The 23,746-nt window shown below is 41.0% G+C and overlaps 1 protein-coding gene and 1 long non-coding RNA gene across 3 annotated transcripts in view; one reads left to right on the top strand and one right to left on the bottom strand.

The window, feature by feature from the left end:
• Positions 1-1,780: 1,780 nt before the first annotated feature.
• On the bottom strand, positions 1,781-22,404 carry ZBTB11 (zinc finger and BTB domain containing 11). 2 transcript variants are annotated; one of them, XR_010612152.1, is made up of 12 exons: positions 21,526-22,404; positions 19,063-19,298; positions 18,166-18,397; positions 16,227-17,029; positions 13,660-13,839; positions 12,955-13,191; positions 12,398-12,542; positions 8,389-8,506; positions 7,008-7,166; positions 6,370-6,545; positions 4,257-5,003; positions 1,781-3,086 (listed from the first exon to the last, which is right to left on the bottom strand). XR_010612152.1 is itself a non-coding variant. In XM_065676499.1 (11 exons), the coding sequence occupies exons 1-11, from the start codon at positions 21,833-21,835 to the stop codon at positions 4,477-4,479; spliced, it is 3,123 nt and encodes a 1,040-aa protein (XP_065532571.1). In that variant the 5' UTR covers positions 21,836-22,404; the 3' UTR covers positions 1,781-4,476. The 2 variants fall into 2 exon arrangements, 1 of the variants encoding a protein (XP_065532571.1); XM_065676499.1 differs by having other exon boundaries at positions 1,781-5,003.
• The window catches only part of LOC136013134 (uncharacterized), a 5,293-nt gene continuing 2,966 nt past the window's right edge, over positions 21,420-23,746 (top strand). The window contains exons 1-2 of the long non-coding RNA XR_010612154.1: positions 21,420-21,814; positions 22,859-23,016. This is a non-coding gene — a long non-coding RNA (uncharacterized LOC136013134). The remainder of the gene's footprint in view (positions 21,815-22,858; positions 23,017-23,746) is intronic.

The following is a 23,746-nucleotide window of genomic DNA, read 5'->3' as shown; positions in this document are numbered from 1 at the left end:
TGGCAGTGACTCTCACAGCCAGCAATCACAGTATGGATTTTTTGATTCAGTGGCACATAGTGAGGTCTTAAAAGCCTTTGCTATGCTGTGACTTAGTTCTTAAATTTGGTTCCTGGGATTTAATTTCCCAATGAGACGGATGGACAAATGAAGTGTTTGTGGTTCTGTAGTAAGAGCTCGGCTGAAACTTTTTAACATAAGCTTGTGTTTATGTTTTCCTTGCAGTACAAGTTTATTAACCTAAGGTAATGGAAGTCATAATAAAAACAACTCTCTTCTCCCCCAGCTTCCCATAATCTGTAAACACAGCAGTTGCATATGAAGTGTTGGCTGATGCCCAGTAGCGTGTTTGAAAATCATAATTCTGCCTTTGCTTTTGTGAAAGGAGTGTAACAGTGGTAGCCATCCGTGTTCAAGTGGGCATCAACCTCCACTGTACAGAGTTGCAGGCACTGAACAGAGCAATGTAGCAGAAAGAGTAATTGCAAAACTAGCATGAATCTTAGGCTGTGCTTTTTTTTTCTTACTCAGATGCATGCTTAAGATGGTCATGTTCACATATAAAATTTAGGGCTGCAACAGGAAGATCTTGGGCTACAGCACATATAAAAGCACTGAGTAAGTTTAATACTGATATTACTGTCTGTAAGGCAGAGTGCTTTATCAAAGACAAGAAATACTGCCCTCATCACAAAACTTCCTCATGCAGGTGCAAGATAAACTGTTGTTTTCTGAAAAGTCCTTTCAGAGTCACTCTGGATCTGTAAGCCTGCTTTCCACCAGCCCTGCAGCCTCTTGCCTTCTAAAAATGGAATGCTTCTGCTGGAAAACAGGTCTCTAGTAAAGACTTGAATTTGCTAGAACAGTGCTAGGTTCCCACCATGTGATCAGCAGCAGCTGTAAGACTGGCCTCTGTTATCAGATGTATACACACTTCCAGTGCTGTAGAAATTCATGGCTCTTCTTTATGGTCTTATCTCTAGTGGAAACAAAGTGGGGGGGAAATTACCCACACTTGCCTTTTTGCTGTTCTTCATCTGTAGTTGCATCCATGTTGAACAGTTGTTCAGTGGTAGGCTACATTACTTCTTCAGCACCCAACCTTTTGAAACCCCTGGTTTTATTTAATTATACATTTCCCACTTGGCTTGGTTACCTCTGTGGCGAAAACACTCCCCAGCATTTCCCCTAGGAATCAGAATGAGCCACAAAACAGTAATCAGCCTTTCTGCAACAAGAACCTTGCCTTAAAGCTGCTCTAACAGCAAACAGAAAAGCACAGGAGACTGTTCCTTCTCCTGCCTGGAGGCAGCTGTACAGCTCATCTTTCCATCAGGAGAATGATGCTGGAGGACAACTTCTAGGCAACAGCTCCTGCCTGTTCAGATATTCATCCCAAGACAAGTGCCGTATGATGCTTGCTTGGTGTGGCAGACTTGTGCAGAAACCCAAGCCAACAGAAATAACACATGAAGCAAACTAAACTGGGTATAGCTGGGTAGCAGGGTCACATCATCCACTAAGAGGTCTGGCAGCCAAAGTGATTTCAGGATGCATTTGGTTAAAATCATGCTCTTGTATAGCCATGGTCTGACACAATTTAGGAGGGCAGCAGGTTTCCTTTCCTCATACAAGTTAATGGTTTGAGCCTTAAGCAAAAATTGAAAAGTAGGTGTTACTATAACTGTTCAGACCAAACATTATCTACATAAATACCTGAGAAGTAAATAATTCTGTAACACTTTTTTCCTGTAAAAAAAAAAATTGCTTGAAAGAGTAATTCATGGCAAAGCTCAATTTATTTAATGACAGAAATAACCATAACTTTATACCTCTAACACTAAATAAAAACAGCAGAATGTACAAATCAAATCCATTATGTACAGGAATTCACCAGGAATACTTTATAAAAGGACACTTCTCATGAACTTTATTTTTTTAAAAATAAAATTAAATAGTATTAATTGTGTATTTGCAGCCTGACTTCAGAGAGATTGCAGAAGAGTAGTGAACATCTTAATTTACGAGCTGAAGTTCAAAGGAAAACATAAAGCAACTTCACATGGACAGGCACAGCAAAGCGAAGAGCGACACTCCCTACTTACCTCATGCTGTTCTGAAAGGGTAAAGCACACTGTGCTAGGAAAGGGGTGCTGCAACAGTCAGCTTTGACATTCCTGGCCAAGTCTTGCTAAGGAAACAAGATTAGTTGTGATTTGTTTGGTTTTATTGTTTTTATAGTTGTCAAATGGCAGGCCATCACATCAGTTAAAAAAGCTTTTTTACAGTAGGTAAACAAGGTTGTGAAATTCATATTCACTTCAGCTTCTTCCATAGGTTGGGCAAATAAATAAATGCACCAAAGATTCCATTAAGGTGCCAATAATATTCCTTTTGTAAGGTAACACAGTAAATACACAAATAACATTCCAGCACTATTTACAGCTATTTTTCTTTGAACATTTCCTCACTTCAGTAATACATAATTATTTGTAAGATACAAACCCTGAAGTAAGCTTTGAAGTTTACCTAGTGCTCTTTTAAAAGTTTTCAACATAATGGCAGTAGTTTAATTTAAGCAGGATGGCTGTCTCCAGATTCTTGTGCATACAAAAATTTAAGAGTCAGAGCTAGCAGTATTTGTATTTTATTATTAATCATTTTAATTTTACTCCATTAGGTAACTAGAACACAATTGTCAAGGGCTGCAGGATGCATAAATAACTACTTCTCTGTAGGAAGACTGTGACCTTTGAAATGGTCATCTACAGATTAATTCGGATTCCAGACAGGAACTCCAGCTGCATATTGCTTAAAAAGTTTTCAACAACTGCTTATCTACATGCTTGCAAAGTGTAAAAAGTACAGTCCATTCTGTAATTTAGTAGACAGGTACTGAAATAGTCACATAAGATGAAAGGCAGAAATACTAATTCAAATGAGGTGGTTGCTTCCTCATAGGGTTTGCTTCACTTTTGTTCAGTGGATCCATTTCATGGGTAGAACAGTTATATGCATGTTCATCCTGCAGTATCACAGGCTTCTGGCTCCTTGGGTACCTTGCTGCTGTCAAAGCTGCAAAACATCTGATAATACTATAGACTGAGAACAAGTTAAAAAATACACTTGTTTGTTCATGTGCATAGCACCCTCAGTTACCCTGACAGATATGCTACTTGCTTAAACACCTAAGCAACCAGCAATGAAGGAATACACACCTTGTACAGATTCAGATGTGCACTGTTCATGGTATTAAATCAGGGGCATTTACACTTGGGCCAAGCAAGGCTGTGATTCATGCTTACTCACAGGAACACCCAGTGAGAATTTTTCCATCTATGTGATGCAGCACTGGGTAATTAGCTTGTCCTAGAAGTATTTTCTTACAGTAGCAGCAATAAGGTCTTCTGGACACTGGTAGTTTTGAGACAAATTTGATTTTTATCCCATATTAGCATTTTCATAGTTATCTATCCTGATATTGCTACATGTTTCATTTGGGAATTAGCAGGGCTCCTCTTTTCAATACCAGATGTGACTATAAATATACCAAAGAAGTCCAGGTAGGAACCCATTACACCTTTTTAATTTGAGAGTCTCTATATTAAATATAATGCAAAATCAGAAACATCCATCATTAGATTGTGTCCTCTGGATGCCTACAACAATGCAGGTGATAATTTCATTTATGCAACCAGGTGTCATTAAACTGAACATGGTTATGCACAGAGGCTGAAGTGTAAGCACCTTGCCCACAAATAAAAAGCAGTTCACTTCTCTAAGCAGTGTCGCTGCAGCAGGCTGTCATCTGGTCAATGGAAACTCAGAGTCTGTCCCAGAAAACCACTTCCTCAGGCTTCAGTAGACCCCTGCCCATTATCTGCAAAACATCGTACTGAATCTTGGACCTGCCACCCACAACCTGGAATTTAAATAAGTTCTTCAAAACTGGGATTCACACTGCCACTGGTGCATCTACCCAAAGGAAAGCCTCGGATTTTCTGTATGTTGCATGAAGCTCACACTGCATGAAGCATTCTGCCATCCCCGTGTCTTGGGGAGTAAACAGACAGCATCCAATATAGGCAATATACTCAAAAACTTGAAATGCATGTAAAAACAGAAGTAAAGACACCAGTAACTGTGCATTTCTAATATTTAGTGCAGGCTCTTTAAATGTTTTTTCATTTTTTAAAAGTTTCAGCATGATACTTACTCCATGACACAGAAAACAGTATTTTTATTTTCATACTTACAGCCAGTGCAGAAATCCTAGCCTTCAGAGCCTTGGCTCACACTGAAGCATCTTAACATTTTCCCCATAGTATATGGTGCAGTATCTCATCACCAAAACGTTCAGCACTGGGGATTAACCATTTGAAAACAGGCCTCATGGTAAGCCTTGGATAACCAGTTAAATACTTGGCTCTCACAGATCGTAAGACCTCACCCTTCTTGCTCTCTTGTACACTATATTCAGTCTGTCTTTGTAACATGGGCCACTTCCACTTCTACAGTTTCGATGCCCTGCATCGCTTCAGCCATTTTCTGTCCTTGCTGTTGTGCTAATACATAATTTACCACCTGCATGATGCTTTGGTCAGAAAGAGTAGAGACTGATGTACATTCCTCGGTAGCTGCAACTGCTTCGATGGCTTCGAGTGTCTCTCCTGTCACTACCACAGTCTCAATCTCACTACCACCAACTCTGATCTCTGTTTCCTGTTCCTGCATGTCTGCTGCCAAAATGCTGATGGCGTGCTCCACCTGTGTCCCCTGGTTATGAAACTGAAGAGTATCTTTTTCCAGCATGATTTTGCAGGGTACATAGTCCCTATGAAACTTGGTCATGTGCTTCCTTAGCGTCCGGGCATCTATGTAAGCTTCATTGCACACTGGGCAGACATACGGTCGCTCCCCGGTATGTGTCCTCACGTGGCGCTTCAGCGAACGTGCATCCGCCCAGGCTACTCCGCAGGTGAGACATTCAAATGGCTTCACACCTGCTCTCAAAGGGAAAGCAAGGAAAAGCCCACTGTCAGGAGTTCATAAAAACATGAGTGTTGATAAGAAGCAACAGGAGAACAGCAGTATAAAAGGATAGAAGAAATCCTTTCACTTTTTCCATGTAAGCAGGAGATCCTGTTTGCCATTTCTATGCTACAATATAATGCAAGCACAAAATCTTACATTCAGTGGAAAAATTTTCCACAAGTGCTCTGCTCAATCTAGCCTTTTACTTCTAAAAAATTTCTCTTTTCAATATTCTTTTTAGTGCAGCTTCTCACCTATTTTAAGTGCATACCACATAATGAAATTCTAGTTATTTTTTGCCAGCGATGGCTTTCTGAAATCATGGTTTACTTCACGGAATTTGGCACTTAGATTTACAGAGCCAAAGGGTGACTAGAAATGTTTCTACAACCTCTCATCAAACACTAGCACTTATTTTAGTTTTTTCCACCTAGCGTTTTTTTCCCCTCCTCCTCCACAGCACGTATATTCAGATACTGCACCTGATACTTGTATAATTTTATTCTCCCTTATCAGGTCTGAGCTCTGTGGTCTGCAGTATCTAACGAGGCATATGGGTGGTGATAAACTATTTCAGTGATGGCTTTTCCTCTACAACAGTTACTGTGGACTTAAGCTAGGTATCTATTACAGGACACTCTCTGTTTAGGAACAAACACAAAATCTCTATTTCAATAGCGAGACAGCTATTAGATTCACTCATAACAGCTCCTTAAAAGGACACGTGCTTCATAAAAGTGGGTTTTTTTTCCCTGAGATGAGAGTGTATCTAGACTTCCAACACAGCTGGAACAACCAAATACTCAAATATCACACTTCACATCTAAAGTAAAAATGCACACCCTTTTTTTTTTTAATTATCAAATGTTTTCATATTTTCCCCAATCACATAGTTTGCTGCTTCTTATAAATCGAGAAGTTGGCCAATTTCCAACAGTGGTCCTTTTCTTAAGTTCAGGCCAGTCATTCTGCTGTTTGGAGAATATTTTATTAGCTGTGTGCACCTTTTAAACTGGGAAACGTTTTACTCATCCAATTCTTTGCCAGATACACATCTTTTAATCACTTAAAAAGTTCCTCTTAAAGTTCTAAGAAAGACAAATTGTCACTGTCCCTGTGTGCAACTGCAGCTTTAGGAAGATCCCAACTTCTGGGAATTACTGGAAGCAAGTTAACTAACCAGGATAAGCATAAAACTGTTAGAACTGCTTTATATCTGTTAGAACTTCCATACTTCTTGCAACACAAGACATACATAGACTACAAGAAACAATTACCCCTTTCTCCATGTTTTCAGGGACTGGGGGATGTCATGGCTACTTGTTTTCTACACACCTTCATGATTGTTCATGTGCCTCCTATATTCCCGGAGCTGCGTGAATTTTCTTCCACAATGCTCACAAACTCGTTCCAGATTTTGTTTTGCTCTTCCTTTTTTACCATGTGTGGCTTTCTTTACATGTCTTCTGTACAAAGCTTTCTCATAAAATTCTTTACCACATATATTACACCTAAAAGCGTTGAGAAATCTATTGAAACCATTATGCTATGCTTATGTTATGCTTTTTAAAATGCACTTTAATTACAGTAGACAAAGTTTAATGGGACACTGTCCCATTAAATTATGCTCCGTAATTAGAAATAATCTTGCTGGATGGAGCTACATTTTCTCTTATTCACAGCCACAAAGCTTCCACTTACCATTCCAGAAAAGTGAGATCACATATAAAGCATTTCTAACTTAATTATATTTACTCTCTTACAATTTTGTATGTATTAGTTCTAGGACTGTACCAGCAGGTTAACAGTTGGACCACACTATCTGAAGTCACCCATCCATTCTCAAGACTCCAGTAAACATCAATCAACTGGTACTTTAACAAAGGACTAGAAATTCCTTGTTGACTGGCTGTAGTTACGTATAACTTCATATTGATTAGTATATTTCAGTTGTTAAAAGAATTTCCTCTTACCTATAAGGGTCTGTGACAGAATGAGACTTGACATGAGAATACCAGTCTTTCTTCCAGCTGTAACATTTTCCACAGAACTGGCACTGAAATGGCTTCACACCTAAATGTTTGTTCATATGCTGCCGAAGATCTCGGGCTTCATAGAAACTCTTTTCACACCTGTAACAGTAAACGTTTTAGCATCCCATGTAAGATAGATCTTGGTGATCCTGATTTCAGAGGCACTGGAACCCTCTTCATTAATGGCAACTGAAGCCATTGAGAAGACAACACTGACTGCATCATCAGCACGATCTCTTTCCAAACTACAGAAAATTAAAATGAACAGCAGCTTATCTGAAAGTCTAGAATGTAACTTGAGGACTTCTGAAACACTTTTGTCTGTTACAGGTAACTATATTCTTCTTGTTACTTTTATGGGGAATAATGAAAGGCAAACCAACTGGAAGACATCAGAAATTTGTATTATATGATCCTCATAATTTCCTATGGCAGCAGCTGTTTCTTCTCTTAACCAGTGAGGATTAATTATTGATAATCGGGATCTGTTGTTTGTAATGCTCAAAAGTATTCTTTTAGAAATTAAAAAAAAACAATTCAGAATCCTACAAGCAAGCATCCAAAACTAGTGATGCTCATTCTTTAGCTTGCTGCTTGCATACATCTAAATCCAGGTGAACTCCTAATTTTCCTCCATTTCCACCTTGACATAGTACAACTATGTGAAATTACAAATCACTAGCTCATCCTGGTATGGAAACTACAGAGGTCAGTCAAATCAAAGACATGCTTTCTCCATTTGAAAGAAATTCTGCTCTTCAGACATCTTTGCCTCACCATCTGCAACCCTTCATCACGTAACACCATATAGCACTGATGGATGCATTTATGATCAAGCTAACTGCAGTTGTCAGTGAGTCTTAATTTATGCTGTTCACTAAACAAGTGTAAATTGCAGTACATATCTAGATTGCACAGGAAATTTTCAAATTAAACTAAAACCAGCTATCACATTAAAAGGTGGCAAGAACCCTTCTTGCAACAGCCTTTTGCCTATGAGCTTACCTCCCTATCTGTCCAACACGGGAGCTTTAAAACCACGTCACTACTGATTACAGCTACAAGTGCAAACACACTCATTAGAAAACAAGTGTATGAAACTAGAGCTAGGTAACAGTTTAAAAAAAAAAAAAAAAAAACACTTTTGCTCTCTGGTTCAATTAGTAACAAAAGTGAATTTTTTTATATTATGCTTTAAAAGTCTTATTCCAGCCCAGTGAACACTTTCATGCTACAAGGAGATGCTTTTAATCTTTAACATTACTGGCATCATTAATGGCAAGAAAAAAATAACCCACCAAAAATACACCAACCAACTTACTGAGTACACTGATATCCACGAACTTCAGGCTTTGGCTGGTGTTTCTTTATATGTTTACTGAGTCCTGATGCCCTGTGAAAAGATTTTCCACAGATGGAGCAAAGATACTTGGATTCACCTGAAAAAGAAAAACCAAAACATGTTAAAAAGGAAGGCCTCCATATCTTCAGAATGCTTTGCAAGAGTGTTTTTTTTTTTTTTCCCTCATATAATCTCTCTAAGTGCCCATGTTACAAAGAGATACTGGTTTAATTACACACATATGGAATTTTTAAGTGCATTTTGTATGTGCCAATGTAATACACAGAGGGGGAAGCAGCACCTCTAAATTAGAATCATAGAATCACAGAATGGTAAGGGTTGGAAAGGACCCTAAGATCATCTAGTTCCAACCCCCCTGCCATGGGGGAAGTTGAACACCAACCTGGCCTTGAACACTGCCACGGATGGAACATTCACAAGTTACCTGGAACATCCATTCCAGTGCCTCAACACCCTTAAAGAACTTCTTCCATATATCCAATCTAAACTTCCCCTGTTTAAGTTTTAACCCATTACCCCTTGTACTATCACTACAGACCCTAATGAAGAGTCCCTCCCCAGCATTCTTAAAAGACCCTTTCAGATACTGGAAAGCTGCTATGAGGTGTCCATGCAGCATTCTCTTCTCCAGGCTAACCAGTCAAAGCTTTCTCAGCCTATCTTCATACGGGAGGTGCTCCAGCCCCTTGATCATCCTCGTGGTCCTCCTCTGGACTTGTTCCAGCAGTTCCATGTCCTTTTTATGTTGAGGACACCAGAACTGCACACAATACTCCAGGTGAGGTCTCACAAGAGCAGAGTAGAGGGGCAGGATCACCTCCTTCAACCTGCTGGTCAAGCTCCTTTTGATGCAGCCCAGGATACGGTTGGCTTTCTGGGCTTCAAGCGCACACTGCCGGCTCATGTTAAGTTTCTCATCAACCAACACTCCCAAGTCCTTCTCTGCAGGGCTGCTCTGAATCTCTTCTATGCCCAAGATGTAGCTGTGCCTGGCACTGCTCCGACCAGGTGTAGGACCTTGCACTTGGCATGGGTTAACTTCATGAGGTTGACATCAGCCCACCTCACAAGCGTGTCAAGGTCCCTTTGGATGGCATTCCTTCCCTCCAGTGTATCAACCGAACCACACAGCTTGGTGTCATCTGCAAACTTGCTGAGGACGCACTCAACCCACTGTCCATGTCACTGATAAAGGTGTTGAACAAGACCGGTCCCAACACCGATCCCTGAGGATCCCGTTACAGGTCTCCAGCTGGACATAGAGCAATTGAGCACAACTCTTTGCATGCGGCCATCCAGTCAGTTCTTTATCCACTGAGTGGTCCACCTATCAAATTGATGTCCCTCCAATTTAGAGACAAGGATGTTGTGTGGGACAGTGCTGAATACTTTGCACAAGTCCAGGTAGATGACATCAACTGCTCTATCCCTGTCAATCAGTTCCGTACCCGCATCATAGAAGGCCACCAAATTGGTCAGGCAGGATTTCCCTTTAGGGAAGCCATGCTGGCTGTCACCAAGCACCTTGTTGTTCTTCATGTGCCTTAGCATGCCTTCCACAAGAATCTGCTCCAAGATTCTGCCAAGCACATAGGTGAGACTGACTGGTCTGTAGTTCCCCAGATCATCCATTTTCACCTTCCTGAAAATGGGGGTTATATTTCCCTTTTTTCAGTCATTGGGAACTTCACCTGACTGCCATGATTTTTCAAATATGATGGACAGTGGCTTAGGAACTTCATTTGCCAGCTCCTTCAGGACCCGCGGATGGATTTCATCAGATCCCAAGGACTTGTACACATTCAGGTTCTTAAGATAGTATAGAACCAGATCCTCTCCTACTGTGGTCTTAAGGTCTCCATTCTCACAGTCCCTGCATCTCCTTTCCAAGGCTTGGTTGGTGTGGTCAGAGCATTTGCCCGTGAAGACCGAGGCAAAGAAGTCATTAGGAACCTCAGCCTTCTCCAAATCCAGGGTAGGCAGTTCTCCCGACAGCTTCCAGAGGGGGCCTACGTTGTCCCTAGTCTGTCTTTTATTCGCTACGTACCTATAGAATCCCTTCCTGTTATCCTTAACATCCCTAGCCAAGTTTAATTTTAACTGGGCTTTAGCTTTCCTAACCTGGTCCCTAGTTTCCCAGACAACATCCCTGCATTATTCCCAGGCTGCCTGTCCTTTCTTCCACCTTTTATAAGCCTCTTTTTTCCCCTCTAACTTTCCTCAGCAGCTCCTTATCCATCCAAGGAGGTCTCCTGGCCCTCCTGCTGCACTTCCTTCTAGTTGGTATGTAACACTCCTGAGCTTGTAGCAGGTGATCCTTGAATATCAACCAACAGTCTTGGGCCCCCCTGCCCTCTAGGGCTATATCCCATGGAACCTTACTAAGCAGGTTCCTGAAGAGGTCAAAGTCTGCTTTCTTGAAGTCCAGGGCAGTGAGGTTGCTGCACGCTCTTCTCACTGTCCTGAGGATCTCAAACTTGACCATCTCATGATCGCTGCAATCAAGGCTGCCCTGGATTGTCACATTTCCAACCAGTCCTTCCCTGCTGGTGAGCACCTCCAGTTGGTCAAGCATGGCACCTCTCCTTGTTGGCTCCTCTATTACTTGCAGAAGTAAGTTCTCTCTCACACAATCAAGGAACCTCCTGGATTGCTTGTGCTGGGCCATACCGTCCCTCCAACAGATATCAGGATGGCTGAAGTCCCCCGTGAGCACAAGGGCCTGCGAGTGTGAGGCTGTTCCTATCTGTCTATAGAGCACTTCATCCACAGAGTCCTCTTGATCAGGCAGACTGTAACAGATCCCCATAGTAATGTCTCCCATAGCTTTTCTTCTTTTAACCCTGACCCATAAGCTCTCTGTTGACTGCTCACCTGTCCCCAGATAGAGTTCCATACTCTCCAGCCTATCCCTAACATAAATAGAAACTCCCCCTCCCCATCTGCCGGGCCTGGCTTTTCTAAAGAGCCTGTAGACTTCCATTCCAACACTCCAGCCACAGGAGCCATTGCACCATGTTTCTGTGATACCTATTGTATCTTATCCCCACAGACGTGCACACATCTCTAATTCCTCTTGTTTGTTCCCCATACTACAGGCAATTACTTTATCGCACACTTTTAACTACAGGTACAACACTGCAGCTACCAAATTACTCAAGGAGTGTGAACAGCCTAAAAAAATGCCCTCTTGTGTGGAAAAATACCCAACTGCCTGTATTCATATAATATGCAACTTCTCCAGCAACGCAGTATTGGTTATGGATGGCCTGCATCCTGAATTTGTGGCACAACATCTTAAAAGTTTTCTGCTACAACTCATTCATTTCAGAATGCTAAGTACTAGTATAAATTCCTTCATTTCTGGAACAAATTATCTTAACAAAAAGTCTCTTATCGTTAATTCTGCCCAACTTAGGGAAGCAAGAAACACAGACATTTCCTACATATTACAATTTCAAAACTCTGCTTGTATTAAATTACTGTAATCTTTCACATGCTAAGATCTTTCAAGGTACCAGGCTTGATAAAATTTCAGTATTAGTACAGCAAATCTCATAAAATATATATGGAGATTCTCAGAGATTTAACTTGGCATGTTTTCCTCTGAAAGGACAGGCTGAAAGTAAGTGCTCCAGAATATTCCAGCCTGTTGCCTATCTTTGTCTGATTGAAATGACAGAGGCATTTAATATGTACATAAAAACATAGGGACAGACCAACCATGATTCCCTGTTCTTGCGTAGAACATCTGCATAATAACATTAAGCTATGGTAAAATAAGCCAGAAAACAAATGTAAAATGACCACTTACCTTTATTTCAGTTGTCTGACTAGGTAGAAGAAAAAGGAGAAACTACTATTTATTTTTTTCAAACAGTTCCTTTGTCACTGAAGAGCAATGTTAAAGTTTCAGCAGCATGCAATAGCCAACCAAAGTAGAAGGGTCTTCTTTCTCATCACTTACCTGTATGAATGCTCATGTGCTCCTGAAGACTTCTTTTCGTGACGAAAGACTTTTCACACAAGTCGCACTTGAACTGTTTCTGTACTTCATGAAGAGCCAAGTGCATTTTTAATCCATGCTTATATGTAAAGGTCTTTCCGCAAACCTAAAAAAAAAAAATAAAAAAAAAATCCATCTCCAGTGTAATAGGATGACAAAAAACCAAAAAAAAAAACAACCCCCAAACAAACAAACAAAACAAAAAAACCCAAACCAAACAAACACATTTTGTAATAGGTGTTTAAACACAACAAAACATCCTGTATTTCTTGGGAATCAGAACAGCCAAACCTATAATTTTGCACCAGATTTTGCAGACACTCTTCTAGATACTGAATTCTGAACTTTCTTGATTCAATTTCATTCTAGTTTTCTCACTCTTGGACTACAAGAATTTTTATCAGGAATGCATTCCGAAGTTACCTAAATTAATCTAAATTTTAGGACACAGTGTCAATACTAAAATAGCAAGAAAATATTACTACTCTGATCAGAGAGTAAAAGGACTTTCTCATTACCTTGCATGCATGTGGTTTTACACCTGTGTGTTTGAGCATATGTATTCTGAGAGAATAGAGCTTAGGTAGAGTTCTCCCACATATATCACATATAAACTCCCGTTTAGTTCTCCCTTTCACAGAAGATGCACCTGTCTCTTCTACACTGGAAGCTGCAGGGTTCACTTCAGTCTTCCGAGTGTGCCGGACAAGATGTGCTCGCAGTGAGGCACCGTACTGGAATTCTTTCTTGCACAACTGTGAAGAAAATATTACAACTTTACTTCACATTTAATATTCAAAAATTATCAAAAAAGGTATTCAAAGTTTTTAAGTATATTAACATGATTAGCTAGGCCTATGACCTGACTCCAACTGGTATTTTATCTCAGGTTAATTAATAGTTGTAATGGCTACTGACAGAACCACTGATTGCTTCCCAGCAAGGCTAACTTCTAGGCTAATCTAAACACAGTTGTAAATTTACTGGTAAGGTTAAAAGTAATGCACACACCAGCACTGTCTTGAGAGCAAGCATACTCCCACATCACATGGTGCTGTCAGGCCATGCAGCTGCACCATATTTTACCCCACCCCATGCAGATCCCACATCCGTCTCTGAAATCTGTGAGGAAAATAAATACAGGTATCAAAACAATACAAGAAAAATAATTACTAATGTTGTTACTGAATGAATTGTTTATAAACAAGAAACCTCCAACTTACTGGACATTTATAATCTTTAGATCTTTCATGTTTCAGTGTGTGCATTATAAGTGCATAGCGCCGCTGGAACACCATTCCACACTCTGAGCATCTGTGCGGAGCTTCTACTTCATTATTTTCCATAGTGTCTCTTTTGGGCTGTTTCATTTTTTTCCCTCTTTGTACCAGCTTCATGGCAACCTAAGTTGGAAAAACATAACCCCTGAATGAACTTTATTACACTATTTCATACTTTCTCTGCAAATTAGTACTGAATGCTGATGTTTCTGTGTGTTACTATAACTGCATCTGGTTTTGCTCAGTTTACTTAGTTGCAAGAAAGTTACCCTGTTTAAGTTCACGCAGAACTACAGATCTCATGGTAGGTGAAAAGTTGGTCTTGTTTTGAAACCATAAACTGATTATAATTATAGGCAGACAATGACCTACTGGTTCACGGATAACTAACTATTCATCCCTGAGTAACTGCCAAGTGAGAGCCAAGTTACAGATTTACTACAAAGTACTGCCTGTCACAATGTTATGAATCAAATCTTTCCAACCTTTTCCTGAACTTCCCTTATCAGCATTTACATTTGCTTTACTACAAAAGTCACCAGATTAAAAAATGTGGCCTAATTAATTTTTACGAGCCAGCAAAAACTGAGTTATTAAGAACCTTTAAGAAAAATGCAGTATTTAAGCGAAGTTCTTTTTAGTTTAGAACATCCCAGCTTTACTAGTGGTTTGTGGGTTTGTTAGGCAATATTGTCAGTGCTGCCTGGAGCTGTTAATCTTGCTTTCCTTTGTAGAAATTTGCTGTCAACTTCTTTAAAAGTCAAACTGTAAGTGACCAGGCTGAAATTTCCTGTATCAGGTATCTTCCCTTCAGGTTTCTGAGAACAAGGCAAGGGAAAAAAGTACAAGTATCCTCATTTCCTCTTCCTGTTCTCTCAACAAGTAAGGTATTTAACAGTTTTTGCAAACATTCTCGCCCTTCAGCCCTTCCATGTATCTCAAAGCCAAACTGAAACTTAATACAGGGGCAACATCTTAATTTTTTTTGTTTGTTTAATTTTGCTGTTGCTCTGAAAACTGACACAAACTTGCTAAATTGTGAAGCTACAAGAATAAATTTTGTTCACTAGATTATTAGTAAGAGCTTGGAAAATAATCTGTTCATACAAAGCGTATTTCCTCCCAAATATCTCCATGCCAACTGCAATTACTGTAATTCAGAAGTTAGCAGCATTTTTCCCGCAGCCTCTCTTTCCTGTTATTCTCCCAGCACCAAAACTGGGAGCGTCTCCTTCTCAGTACTTATATGACATCCAGTACAATGGAGGGGGAGTTGAGGGATACATGAGACAAAAATGTTAAGAGCCATAAAATAAGTTAGGAAAGCAGAAACCTGAGTTCCCAATTCTGAGCAATTAGGTAAATCAATTTTTTTTTTTTCCATAGGCAGCCACTGTCTGCAGACCTCATCTGTCAAGGGGCCAGATTTAAAAACTGCCAAGTAAGGTAACAGGAGGATAAGGTAGACATTCCCTCTCCCAAAACAGGAAAAAACTTTGTCCTCCAACCATCGTATATAGGTTGCTCAACTATTTTGCTTGTGCTTGTTTTAACACCTGGGTTTTAACTTGTCCATCTGTGAAAGTAGACTAATGCTACAATTTCTATTTACAAGGGTGTTGTAATGATAAAGAACTATCCCTCTGGTGGGGACTAGTGGTTCTAGTATGTAAGTGTCTCACAGAACACCCCTGGAAATTAACACTTCAGATTTAGAAATTTAGCTGACATGCAGTGAGTAAGACAAAAGGTACTGTCACAAAGGTGTATGTATCAATGCTCAGTGAGATGATATCAGCTGCTCATTGGCACTAGAAAAGGAAAACCCCCTGAAAGGAAAAGACTTAAGACCACCACTTAATTTAAAAGCCCCCAAAATAACAACAACAAACCCACCCTTCTTCTCCCCTCAAAAATTCTAGTTCAATTACTAAACACTTGATATGTCCAACTGCCAGAGTTTCTAATATCAGTGCTCTCTGAACATTTTTTAACTGACCACAATCCAAAGGACTACATTAATGTGACTCATGACTATGTCTTAAGATCTAATTAGGATGTCAAATTTTTCATCCCCAGTGCTCTGTTTTCAAGTCTTAATAGAACTCACAGGTCTATTTTTCTAATAGGTCTCATTTTTCTAATAGGTAAATGTATTTGTCTACAACTGACATACACACATGCTAATTAAGAATTAAATTTCCAAATCATTGAAGAATTTTAGGGAGAAGATACACCTTCTGTCCAACCAAGCTGTGGGAAAATACTCAAGCTGGGCTAAGGTCACTGAGCATTCTAAAGATCTTTAATATGGAAAAAATTTTGGTGCCAATGTTTGGTCTGTTTTAGGGTTCTTCTTGCTTTGCAAAACTGTCACATCTTGGAAGTTACTTTTTTTTTTAGTAATGTTAATTGCTTAATAAAGAAAAACATTTCCCAGACAGTGCTTGGAAACAGCAAAGTCCTTTCAGACTGGTCTTGAAACAAAGGCCTGAAAACAGATAGAATACCTGCTGTACTGCAGATTTAGGATTTGCCTTTCTATTTTGGAGTTTCTTTTCAATTCCTTTATGCAATCTGATATAGCCCCCTTCACTAACAGAACGCTGACGTAGCTTGCTTTTGTAAGTACCATCTTGGCTTTCTGGTTGTAAATCTGAGATGCTCTGTTCTTTACTTTGACTGCCACATGTCTGCTTGAGTGTTTCTGAGGAGCCTTCAGAAGCTGTGTCCACATTTTCTTTACCACTTTCATTTTGATCTGTCTCGATTTCCATTTGACTTTGTGCGTCCATGACTTTCGTAGCCGACGGCTCCGCCTCTACAACACACACGGTGCTGTTTGCAATGCTCTCCAGCAGCTGTATCTTGACGTAATTTTCAGTTGTTTCACACTGCTCCACAGGTTTTGGAAGATCATCTGGAGTGGCCTTTGCAGGCTCTGGGGGCAGGAGGTCAGGCTGGGGTGCTGCTGCCTCCTCTGTCCCAGCAGAAGAAGAAACTCTGTTCACAGCTACTGGCACCTCACTGGCTGTGAGCTCAGGTTGCTCAGCACCATCCATGGGCTGCATCTCAACTTCAGTGTGCTCTGCTAAATTTTGCATTGACTCTACTGTTTGAATATCTCCCTTTTGGTACACTGTAATTTGCTTCTCTTCCATCTGTTTGTGCACATTTTCACAAATTTCGAGGACTTCTGACATGAAGAGGTGCCGGGCAAGCATGGCAACTTCTGCCATACTACAGAAGTCAAAGGTTAGTTCTGAAGTATAAGCAAATTCCAAAAGAGGCAGGAAACTGGACTTGCAGAACCCTACAAGGAATAAAACAAGAGATTAGAACAAACACTGATGACCTCGAATTATATCAAAATATCCCATGAAGGATACAACAATTCATCTTTGATATGATTAAGATGAAATTTAGAGCGAAACACCCTTGCAAGTAACATCCACTGGGACTCAATTAATAGCAATTTACACAAAAGCATCCTCGTTGTGTATTTTCTATGTGGAAGTAAGCTTACACAACTTTTCCAATAAGTAGAACAGAGTTTCTATAAAATTCTCTAGGAGAGTGTTTCGAGATGCTGAGAGAGCCACAATATAACCCTAATTTAACTTAAGTCTTTCTGGACATGCTACATTCAGAAAGTATTCCAGACTCAAGTAACAACTGGCATGGCAGAAAAATAAGACAAGAAAGAGACTAATGAGAAAAATAAAGATATGGATTTATAGACAAAAATGCTTAAAACCAAGCATTTGGTATAATTTTCCACAGTTCTGTAAACTGTAAATCAGATATTTAATTCTGAGTACCTTCTGGACAATCATGCTAGATATCTATCATTCATGCATGTCTATTGTTCATGCAGACACAGTTGAGAAGCTAATGGAAAAGCAAGGCAGTAGGCATTTGCTCTGCACAGTATTCTTCATCACTACAAAGCTATTTTTAGAACATTTATTTTAGGATGGTCTCCTATCTTGAAGGTACCAGAAGGTCTGAGAAATAAGCAGAAACATGTATAATAGTGTTTCACAGGCACAGAAAACAATTTAGTATTCATACAGCTAAACAGCTCTCCAACAAGCTAGTCAAGATGCCCTCTTGATGTATTCATGCATTTGACTATATTCCCTTTTTTAATGTTTGTGACTATACAAGGAGGAAACATACCTAAGCAAGGTAAAAATCAATTCAAAGCTTCTCAGAAATTTTAAGATGAAATCCCAATGTCCATTCAACATGGAAGTTCAGATTATGCAAAACCAGAGTAACCACTTTAGAATTAAAACACACACAAAATACTTCGAGATTAAAAGAGAGAAAAAGGCAAGATAAAATATGTGGCTGTCTTGAACACTCAAAAAAAGACTGAATCAAATACCATATGCCTTACTAAGGATATTATGATTTCTAGCTTCAAAACCCACAACAATTCACCTGACAGATCCACTACAGCTTCATGACTAGTGACAGCTCCCTTTTCAATGAAGAGCTCTCGGAAGTACTCGCTGCTGGCTGCCAAGACAGATTTGTGAGCTTTGTACTCCTCTCCTTCTATCAGCAGAGTCACATCACAGAACTGATTGGAAAGCCTCTGCTGATTCAGTTGGTTTAAGACTGACAGACAATGTCTGGAAGATGACTGCTTCACAAGGCCCTTACTGTCAACCTGTCATAAACAACATTATGAGAACTTAATTACATTTGGACTGTGCCTTTTTAAGCATTCACACTGAAATACATAAAAGGTTTATTCTCTGCAATCGTACAATCATTTCAAGCCTGTATAATATACAGCTTAACTTTACCATTATTTTCTTTCTTTAAATGCATCAAGGTTTACCCTCCCTCCCTCCCTCCACAGTTAAAAAACTGGAAAAATGGGAAAACATGGATACTCAAACAGTTCTTTGACCATATTTTTCAATGCTGCAATCTGAAATTGTTTCTAGATTCAAAGGTCTTTACATGTATATGAACCCCCAGTTATCAATGGGAATTGTATATATACATATAGCATCATTTATTAAGGAACAGATACAGATTCCATGAGAATCTTGTATGTGATGCTTTACTACTTTTACTTTGGACATTCATTTTCCCTTGGGTCCTATACATATTAATAGAAGTCAGGGTGATTTTATTTTCCAAAGATGACATACTGTAATAAATTTCATATATACCAGTAATCCGCTCCTACATATTGAGTATCTCTGGAAAAATTTACATCATCTTGTTACTACAAGATTATCACAACAATTGAAAATAAGTATGTGACTAGGAACGCATAAACAACCATCTTACATACGTTCAGATGTAAACAATGGTACTTACAAATACAAGTTCATGCTTTGCTATTGGCTTCTTCTTCATAGGCTTTGGGGATGCAGCTGGAATTGACGCCATGTTACTCAATTCATCATCTGTTTCATTACTATCTTCCTGAGATTTTGCATCCAATCCTAGTTCCTCCAGCATTTCAGAAGGATCTGACAGAGATCTAGACCGATCTAGCCTTTCCTGGCACTTGCTGCATTCTTTAATGTAATCTTTAACCTGCTTAAGAATACCTAAGAAAAATTAGTGGAGCTTAATTAAGCTTCTGGTCTTCATTCGTTTACCTTAAACATAAAATTAAATATGTGATTAGCAAAACAGTACTATACACTTACTGAGAACAACCAAATCAGTCACCTACCCTTTTCCTTCTCTTTTTACCAGTTCTGCTTCTCTCACACCATTGTATGTTACTGTGTGTCACTACTGCAATCCATTGTTAGTTTGAGATAGAACATTTAAAACATCACTATAACAAGCAGACTTTTAAAAGAATTTTAAGGCTACAAAAAATATTTGTATTTATACATTCACTCTAAGAATCCCAAGGCAATGAAAGCTGTAACCTAGTCCTGCATTTAGTCCACGCAAGTGTACCTCAGCTTGTCCTTACTGAAGGGGACAAGAATTCGAAGGCTCGCCTAAAGGCTTTTGTAAAATTAGAACAAACAGTGTTATATGCAATTATACGTATTATTAACACCAATTTAAATCACTTGCTTATGATTTTAGGATTTAAATAAATTAATTTCCCACTAGTACTTTAGCTGGAGAAACTAAATAATTTTAGATACTCAATAGTTCTTAAGCTCAGGGTCCTCTTCTAGGTACCAAAGCATTTTTAGTGTATGGCTTTCAATCCAAATTCTTTTTCTTTTTTTTTTTTCCCCACTAGGATAATATAAAAGCATACATAACAGCTGTGCCTCTATAGTTCAAAATGTAGCATAGCTCTAAAACCTGGGTGACATACAGAGTTAAAGTTGCCCCGCTCACATCTTTTCAGAGCATGAAATGCACTATCGTTACATACATATCTCTATAAGCATCAGGAAAATGCAGACTTCAGGCAACGCAAGATATTCCAACCCAAGAGACATTCATGGCCATTTCAAACATTTTTATGTTTCTTTGATTTTATCTGAAACCGGGACTAGTTCTCAGGACAGAAGATCTCTGGTCTTTACATATCCAACGCCTTCTTGGCTACTGGGCCACACTCCAGCCCATTGCTTCCCAATTACAGAGCAGACAGACACAACAGACTGGCACTCATCTCAGGATGATAACTGGGTCAAAGCTACTGTCCACTAGTAGCAGAAGAGTATTGTAACGGCAGGACAAATCAGTGTTTTATATGAGAGACGGGTAAGAAATGTAACATTTGAACTGAAAGCAGGTGATGAATTTTAGTATTTTCAGTGCAAGAGAAATAAGAAACTACAGGCTGTGCAAACAAAGGTACCCAATAAGACCACAAGATGAAGAATATAGAATATGGAATGCCCTCTTCTGATGAAAAGATATACTGAGGTCCATTTAGGAACTTTCCAGCACAGGATAACAGTAGATGCCAGAACAGCCCAATACTAGGCAGACAGCAAGAACCCAGATAAAGGTAAGGAGGCCACCATTCAGAATGGATGTCTTTGAGATACCAAATTCTTTTTCACATTGAAGATTTTCAAGTCAATGAGATCTGTACAGGAAAGATGGGCCGCAGCTAGACCAAAAAGCTTCCAAATTAAGATAGTGAAAACTAAAGCTGAAATGACAGACTTGCTGACTGATGGATGGAAAAAAAAAAAAGCAGAACAAGAGAAGCAGCACAAACAGAAACTGGGCCCTGACCAACTGAAACACAGGATATTTGTTTAATGGATACACGAGACTAAAAGCAGAACATCAAATCCAGAGGGAATACAGATACCAAGTCACTGGCTCAGCCAAAAGATGGCCCTGATTGGGAATTATTGCTGTTCATATACTACCATTTCTAACAGCTCAGGAACCAACTGAGAATTAGTCTTATCTTTTCAGCTTCTCATTGTAAGAAGGCAACAAATATAACAAGAACCAGGGCTATAAACCATCACTGGATGCCCTGTTATTTAAATGTGGACAGCACCCACATGGTAGCAGGAAAAAGGTATTACGAGGTTAAAAGCTGAATTAACTAGGTCACCCTAGTTAACCTGCTGAGTAAGAAGCCACAGGACAATGTGCAGACCAAGGTGTAATTTATACAGCGAGGCGAGGCCTTCCTGTTCAGGAGTGACTCGCGGTCGCAGCCTACAACACCACGAGGTGTTTCAAGACACCAGTCAAAACAGCGACAGTCCCCTACTGCTTTCCCTAGGGAGAGCATGCAGACATCCCCCTCCACAAGCCCGGCGCCTAGTAACCCTGCCTCCACCAGCCACCTCTCCCGGCCTCTGCTGGTCTTCCCCCGCCGCTCACCTCGCCACCAGTACTTCTGCGAGAGCCCCTGCCAGGTCTGCAGGCGGGTGCGGTGGGAGCCGTCGGGCGCCAGGTGCGCGGCGCGAATGAGGCGGGCGCGGCGCTCGGCCTGCAGCACCACCTCGAGTTCGGCGAAGCGCTGCTGGTCCCGCTGCCGCCGCTGGTAGTACAAGGTCCCACCGCGCACCACGTAGCAGGCGGCCGCCTTACGGATCTTGCGCTTGGCGTTGCCCTCCGTGCCCGGCGCGTAGGGCTCCCGTTCGTTGGTCAGGTACCGGAGTATGGCCAGGTAGCTCTCCTCGCTAGACATGGCGGGGCAGGGGGAGACGGGTACGGGGGAGTGAAAGGGGCAACCTCAGCGCCGGTTTTCCCGCTGACCGCCAGGCAAGGGCAAGGCGCTCTCGGCGGGTGGCAGGAGGATCAGGCACTAGTCCCAGAGCGGAGGTGGCTGCGGGCAGCGTCTCCGCACGGGACAGGGCGCGTCCGTATCAGCCACAAGCGGGGGCCCTTGTTGGGGGGGAGAAGCGCCGGCACTCGCCGGGGGTTCCGCGGGGTCGTCTCCCGAAGCAGGGAAGAGCATGCACTGCCGGGGCAACGGAGGATCGAGGCCTCCTGCGCCTCCGCGGGCCCCTTGCCCAGGCGCTGGGAGGCCGGTCCGGCGGGAGCCGGGCCCGGGGGGGGAACTGGAGTTTCGCAGCCAGCGGCGGCGGGTGGGAGCTAGAAGCCCGGGCAGCAGCAGCAACGGAAAGACAAAATGGCTGCTGCACAAGAGGAAGTGAGGTCAGAATCCCGCGCGTATGGGAAGGGGCGGGAGCTCAGGAAAGTTGCAGCTGGTAGAGGGAACGAGGCCACCATCTTGGGACCGGGAAAAGGAGAAGGCCGGGCGGAAGGCTTAGGGGCGGCCATCTTAGAGCTGGGCAAAACCTGTGGGAGCGGGTATGGCCATCCTATCAGGAGCTGGGGCTATTAAGTGAATACTTCTGTACCGCTAGCTCCGAAACAAGCAGGTTCAAAATCGCGTTGGGAGTACGAGAGACGGGAAAATTAGAGTGATTTTACACTGTAGTATGAGCACTCCTCTCAGGAGCAGCACAATCGGTGGCAGCTGCATGAGCATGGGCAGAGTGACACAGCAGCACATCTCGGTGTGTCGAGTATGTTCCTTTTTGATTTGTAAAACTGAAGAAAGAAAATCTTTTGAAAGTAGCTGCTGTTTTTCCTTGTCCAAATTCCGACCTGTTTTTGTTTTACACCCGTAATGAGAGACATGAATCGCAGGATGCCTGCACCTGGCCAGGAGCATAGCCATCAGTGACCTTTCCTCTATGCTTAGTACTTGCAAGACGGTTTCTGGAGTACGGCAATCTCCCTGCAAGTACAAAGATAACGACTGGATGGAGCGACTCCAGCAGAAGGTTACAAAGGTTATCAGGGATGAGAGCACGAGGGATGAAGAGAGGCTGTGAGACAGGCCTTTTCAGCCTTAAAAAGGTGAGGACCTTCCTGCTGTCCACAGCTACATCACCAGAGGTTACAGAGATGGTGGAAGCAAACTCTTGTCACAGTTACATAGCCGTTGTCAACAGGCACAGGTTAGAACACATGAAATTAAGGGGGTTTTATCTTTAGTTTTAAACTGTGGTGATTGTCAAATACTAGAACAGGCTGACCTAAGAGGTTGTGGAACCTCTGTCTTTGGAGTTGTTCATGGCTCAGCTGGATACTCAGCTGAGCAACCTGATCTAAATAGACATGCTTTGAGAAAAGAGTTGGACCAGATGACCTCTGGAAAGCCTTTGCGACCTTAATTATTATGTGCATCTATAAAAATATTGTGTTCCATTTTTTGTGATTAATAGGGGATCAATTCCATTGCATTAGGTAAACAAAACTTAGAATTTCAATGTTAATTCATGGCATTACATCTGTGTTTGAGCTGAACAGTGTGCAGTTACACGAGGCTAATGCCCTGCTCTCAACAGCCTGTCTCACTCAGTTGAAGCATAGCTTGTGAGAGGAGTAACCTTATGGGCTGTTACTCTTTACTCTGTCTTACCATATGAGTGAGAACTCAAGGAAGAGTAATCTTAAGAATATTTCTGTGCAGTAACACCAGGCAGCCAAAGCCTGCAAATCTCAGATCATTAGCATATACTGATTTATTAATTTGTCATAGCTGAGAATTCTTATATATCATTCATAGTACTTCAAGATTGTTAGT

The sequence above is a fragment of the Lathamus discolor genome, chromosome 4, assembly GCF_037157495.1.
Source record: "Lathamus discolor isolate bLatDis1 chromosome 4, bLatDis1.hap1, whole genome shotgun sequence".
NCBI lineage: Eukaryota > Metazoa > Chordata > Aves > Psittaciformes > Psittacidae > Lathamus > Lathamus discolor.
The sequence above is the reverse complement of the archived record's forward strand: the minus strand, read 5'-3'. Positions and strand labels throughout refer to the sequence as shown.